The sequence below is a fragment of the Antedon mediterranea genome, chromosome 2 (genome assembly GCF_964355755.1).
Source record: "Antedon mediterranea chromosome 2, ecAntMedi1.1, whole genome shotgun sequence".
In the NCBI taxonomy this organism is placed as follows: domain Eukaryota; kingdom Metazoa; phylum Echinodermata; class Crinoidea; order Comatulida; family Antedonidae; genus Antedon; species Antedon mediterranea.
The window spans coordinates 26,763,910-26,770,395 of record NC_092671.1 but is presented as its reverse complement, the minus strand read 5'-3'; the positions used below and the strand labels follow the sequence as shown (position 1 = coordinate 26,770,395).

The following is a 6,486-nucleotide window of genomic DNA, read 5'->3' as shown; positions in this document are numbered from 1 at the left end:
TAAATTAAATACCGTATATTTCGGTGTATAAGTCGCACCTGTGTATAAGACGCACCCCCAACTGAGAGTAAAATATCGGTATTTTTTATATCGTCGATGTATAAGACGCACCTTATATTTCATCAAAACAATGTTTTTTTAAATTGTAATCAATATTATTGTAATTATATATTTTGTTATATCTACAACGGCGTCCTTTATTTAGGTTTTTTCTTACCTAGGCTCGGCCGCGCCCAGCCTCAACAAGTTCTTTCTAACTTGTTATTCATGAGTTTCGCCGCAACATCGAGTGCATGACCGTGTGTGTAACACGCACGTGTGTGGGCTAGCCTCGCTCGATCATTTCGAGAGGGCGCACGTTTTCACGGACAATCGTATTCGATTAGTATCTATGTATCCGAGAAGTGTGTACGCTAGGTCCATGCTATAATCACCTGGAGAATATACTAGTCGAATACCGTACACCATGTGCCACCAAAAGAAGGGCTTGCGCTTGGGGTACGGCGATCGTGCGTATAACTACTGTATAAATAAATACTATTCCAATCGTACGACGTAAACGTTTACAAATGAAATTTTATCGGAGCGCCATAATGAACAAATCTTTTCATCATATTTAGTATAACATCATGCTAAAATGACTTGAAAACTAGGCCTAGGCAGAAGCAGGTTGCCGTTACGTTAGTTAGTTACTGTAGCTAGGCCTAGCCTACTCAGGCATAGCAAACGAGGTGACGATAGCCTAGGCCTATGTACAATTTGTGTGGTGAGGCATTTATGTTCGGTGTATAAGACGCACCCTTAATTTAGAGGTCAAATTTGCGTGTCAAAAGTGCGACTTATACACCGAAATATACGGTACATATTTTAAAATAATATTTACATAATATTCACTTTGTTTTATAGCAATATTGCTAATAAAAGTGAATTTGGAGTCTAGAGGAAATATAGTTCTATTGTATTCCATTATAGTGGGCTCCTTAGACCCAAAATACTTCCAATTTGGTTAGAAGCATAACACTTGGTATGGAAACTTGTATTGAAAATTTGCAGCTTTTAGGATTTGAGGCCAATTGATATTTGACCTCTGACCTCAGATAATGTCCAATTACCTACTGTATTGTATATTAGGCCTACAATTTAGGAATGTGATGTAACAAAGTAATGTAGCTTTTGAATATTCTACACCGACAACATTATTCCCTGTTGACTGTTTTTTCATTCATATTATTTCATTCATACAGGTATTTATTTGTTTCAATGTTGAAAATTCTTAATGTTGATCATTTTTTTTGTAGTTGGTGTTATAAAACATATAATGAATGTTATGTATCTGGTGAATTCCACATTGAAAGGCAAAAAGAAAGAACCAGGAATTATTGTTTCACCTCATAATAGAAAGAATTTCGTAACAAGTTATTATAAGATGAAAAGATATAATCTAGTTTAATCCCTTACATGCATGACATATTTCAACATTAGCATACTGTAGTTAAACAAAGGATTGTTTATTATACAAATTGAACACTATTTATAATAAACAATGCATTTATTATACACAGATTTAGGCTGGTTCGGAAATTCCCTATGTTATAAGAATACAAATCTTTTCCTTCATCTCATGAAATTATTTTTACCATTGCACTAAAAATATAATAATTTGTATATTACTGTACCTAAAACACAAATTCTGAACAGACCTATAGGTTAAAAAGCTACTGTATAGTGTTTTAAGTGTTAAGTGGGTCTAAATCAAGAAAAAAGAACAGTATAGCATAAGGGATCATCTCAAAAGATAAGATTAGTAGTTGTGAAATTACCTCACTTATTTATCTAGAGATGCTATTTTACTTTCCAAAGCAGCATTCTGCAAAATGTACTGCCTGCTCATACAATTCCCGAAATCAAGCCATGATGATTTCGGGATGTGACTAGTATAGAACTGCACATTTTCATTTCTAATATGTAGTAGCAGGAAAATACAGTGCATGCAAGGATGAGAAGCTTACAGCAGGGCTTTATTTTGACATGGCACTCAACATAACCCAATCCAACAAGCACTTTAAGCAATTACTGACCTCAACTCAAAGTAACACCAAGTATTGACTTCTACTTTTTCTACCTAACTGTCTAATGAGCAGCAGCCTCTAAGTTGAGACGCAAAAATATGTACATGTATGTGTGTACTCATAATCCTATCTTAACGCTGTCGGAACATACTCTATAACACGAGTGTTGACAAAGTGCGAGGCAGCGAGGCAAGCGAGGCATGCGTGGCACGCCAAATATTTGTGCGAGGCATCATTTTATCATTTCCAAAAGTGCGAGGCATATAGTTTACAATTTCAAAAAGGTGCGAGGCATATCTTAACGTGTTATTATGCTATATTATAGGCCTAATAATCAGTTATTTATATTTGTATAATAGGCCTAGCGTATCTAAATAGATTTGTGTATACACTCATGTTGTTTATTTTTATGTAACGATTGTTTTTTTCATTCAAGTCATATCGTGTCAAATTTTACTTTTACAAAAGTGCCCAAACTGTTCAAAAGTTGTGCATCCGTTCGGTATGTGCCATATTTTAAAAATCTGAACGACAGTCTTCAACTTTCGATAAACAATTGTTATAGCGACACTTATCTTCAAATGACTGCCATGTTTGTTGGCATTTGAAGCGTGTTCACTTTACAATTAATTTAACATGTCTCTCGAACATAGCAGAGTGAAAATAATATTTTGTCACACCCCCTCGCCTCGATCCGGTAGACCTAGTGAGAGATGGAAAATCCCTCTTTACTATTTAGCAAGTAGCGGCGGAGTGATTCGGCCCTGAGAGGATTTGGCCTTTGGCGATTCCCCTCCTATAGCACGTGGTTTCAGCAGAAACGCAGACTTCTCTCTGAGCGGCGTGCCAAAGACATTTTTGACATTCCATTCTCTAGGAAATCAACACGTGTACTTCTCTCGCAATAAAATAAACAGCGATGGCCAGGACAAATTCATTAACTGGCGGTGAATAAAAGGTAACTGACATGCCGATCAAATAAAATGCCGATCAAATAAAATGCCGCAAAGAAAACAAATTTGCGAGAGAATTCTGAAGCGGGTGTGAAAAGGACTTGCGTCCGACAATCTTAATATTAGGCCTAAAATTTAACTTTAGCTAATATGCTTAGCCCTAACCCAGAGAAATAATTTGATCAATTTTTATATAATAATAATAATTGGTGTAATATTTTAATAATGATACGCTATTCCTGTTTTAGTAGGCTAGGTATATTACGATTTTTATTTATTGTTGTCCATGTAACGTACTAATAAACCTGGCGCTAGTTTCTTTCGCTTGTATTTTTACTCCAAATTTGATAACTAACTTTATCGTGTGAATACCACACCTTAGAAGTATACCTCATGAGTACTTTAATGAAAGAATCACATAAAAAGTAACAAATAAATCCTTAAATTAATGATTTTACAGGCGTGTTCCTCGCACACTTTTCGCGAATTTCACGCATGTTCAATATTTTTGTTTTGTTTTGTTTTTTTGTTTTGACTAAAATTCAGTGGAATCCGTCAATTTCTCATGCATTTATAGGTGAAAACACGTTTTATTTCAATATATTTGTTAATCTGTCAATAAAAATACTGTAATAATGTTACCACTGATAGTGATACTGTTATGTTTTCAAATAATAATAATCGATCCCAAATCAACATCACTACCTAGCGTAGACCTAGGACATCCTACTAAGGATATTATGATGAATTGTTCTATGTTATTCTTTAAAAGGTTAACGAAACCGTGCACAGTATCAACAGTAACATTTTTCCTTACTGACTGACAAAATCTTCACCAAATAGATTCCACAGAGTTTTTAGCCCTCTAATTAATTTTGCTCTTTTGGCGTTTCATAGAAACCAAAATATTGAACATTGAGTGTGCGAAATTCGCGAACCATATGCGAGAAAAACGTCTGTAAAATCACAAATTTAACGGATTTATTCTTCATTAAAGTAGAGGCCTACTAATTCTAAGGTGTGGTATTCAGGATAAAGCATGGTTATTATTCGAGTTAAAATACAAGGCAGGTGCAAAAGGGAACTAGCCTACTAGCGGGCCTAGGCCTAGGCTACTTCAATTTCGGTGATTTCCTGCCTCGCAATTTTGAGAAATGATAAAATGGTGCCTCACATTTCTTGATGATGGTAAAACGATGCCTCGCATACATTTGTGACTTGCTGCGCATGCCTCACTTGCCTCGCTGCCTCGTACTTTGTTACTACCCCTATAACACATACCTGTTGTTGTTTTTGATTAAGACTTTCCAATGCTTCTGTAATTTTCATGTTTAAATCATCCTTTTCTAGTTGATGACCTTTCTCTAATCTATATAAAAAAAGATGTCAGAGGTCATGTCATACCATTCAATAGGAAGTGGGGAGGGGATGTCATAAAAGAGCTTTTAGTTCTTTTTTTGCATCAAGACGGTATGCACAAGAAGACAAGTGAAAAAGCCGAGTCTCCCACTAGGCATAGGCTGTAGACCTTATGGTTTCGATCCAAGTCGGCCCTAAACCATCTCGGCCAAAGTCAAGTCGGCCCCAAGTCAAGTCGGCCCCAAGTCAACTCGGCCCCAAGTCAACTCGGCCCCAAGTCAACTCGGCCCCAAGTCAAATCGGCCCCAAGTCAACTCGGCCCCAAGTCAACTCGGCCTCAAGTCAACTCGGCCTCAAGTCAACTCGGCCTCAAGTCAACTCGGCCTCAAGTCAACTCGGCCTCAAGTCAACTCGGCCTCAAGTCAACTCGGCCTCACGTCAACTCGGCCTCACGTCAACTCGGCCAAAAAATAATCGGTCAACTTGGCCCCGTTAAAGTATGGAACGCAAAAAGTGCAAATGAAGGGGATTGATAAAATAATATTTCTTCACAATTTTTTTAATGAATAATTCTGACTTTTAATGAATGTTATTATTTAGACAATAATATAGGCCTATTTAGCAAAAAAAAATAGGAATGACTTCACCAACTTTCCTTTATTTACGTTTAATAAAATTTCGTAGCTGAGCCTCCCTGCGCGTTTGCCAGCTTTTTCGATATCTACAACTGCTACGTGTTTTCGCTGACCTCTTCCCCTTTTTTAAAAACGCAAATCATGCACAAAAACGATGTAGGCCTACGATCATTTTTTCTATGGCCAAAAGGTGGAACGTAGCATGGAGTAAATTACTCCATGAACGTAGGCCTCCGTCTTCGATTTCCTAAAATACGGTACCATCACGTGTTTTTTGTAACACGCGGGTACTTCTATTTATATCGGCAATGAGTTCATTTTTTTATATGATATTATATTTTTTATTTCTTCATTTTTTTAAAAACGTGGATAGTAAGAATCGTAATAATATTAAGCACTTTTTGCATTCCATACTTTATTGTGGCCGAGTTGACCGATTAGTTTTTGGCCGAGTTGACGTGAGGCCGAGTTGACTTGAGGCCGAGTTGACTTGAGGCCGAGTTGACTTGAGGCCAAGTTGACTTGAGGCCGAGTTGACTTGAGGCCGAGTTGACTTGAGGCCGAGTTGACTTGAGGCCGAGTTGACTTGAGGCCGCGACGGTTTAGGGCCGACTTGACCTGCACCCGACCTTATTATACAAATATTGACTGCTTAGAGGTTAAATATAAGATTTGACATCCCCGAGAGAATGATATTAAGTTCGAGGAAATATATATTCCCCTCGAACGTAATATCATTCCCGAGGGGATGTCAAATCTTATATTTAACCGATATAAAAGGCGATATCTGTTATATTATATAGCCAAGAACAAGTCTGCTGGGTTGGGTGAAGCTAGGCTAGGCCTCCTATAGTATTTGTATTGTATGTAAACAAGCCTGCCTAGACACCTTACCTTGTGAAGAATAATATACAGATAATTACTAATTAATGATTCCTTGGCAATAAAATATTCACTTAGGCCTAGGTTGTTTAAATTAACAGAAGAATTTCCATCAATAAGCCTATTAATAATAATATTATAATCAGGTAGGCCGAATAAACAATTCGTCTTCTTCTCTTCGCGAGGAGCCGAATCGCCGGATGTTCAGCGCGTACTAGTTACTAGGTTACTACCGTGAGTTTTGACCAATCACAAACGGTGTTTCATCACATTTAGGGAGGACTAATAACAAATGAGGGCGCTATGTATGCATAGCTTAAATAGTTTAAAAGATTAAATTCTTCAAGCAAGTTCCGTGGCGCAGCGGTTGAAGCGTTGTCTTGTGATGGAGTGACAATTCCATCCCAAGTTCAAGATCCAGTAGATGACTTTTGTTTATTTATCGGCAAACGCGAGTGTTGCACACGAAAATTACACAGTCAATATCATCGAACTCGAGAATTTATATGATTAATGACAGGGGACACGATAATTACGCGAAAATTACTCAGTCAATATCATCGTTCTCGAGGATATATACGATTTACG

General features: G+C 37.2%; 1 protein-coding gene across 1 annotated transcript in view; it reads right to left on the bottom strand.

Annotated features, from left to right (window-relative positions):
* Positions 1-6,486, bottom strand: part of LOC140040808 (centrosomal protein of 290 kDa-like) — a 103,932-nt gene that overhangs the window by 36,104 nt on the left and 61,342 nt on the right. Inside the window, exon 35 of the mRNA XM_072087025.1 lies at positions 4,304-4,391. Within this exon, the coding sequence (XP_071943126.1) occupies positions 4,304-4,391 (88 nt within the window). The remainder of the gene's footprint in view (positions 1-4,303; positions 4,392-6,486) is intronic.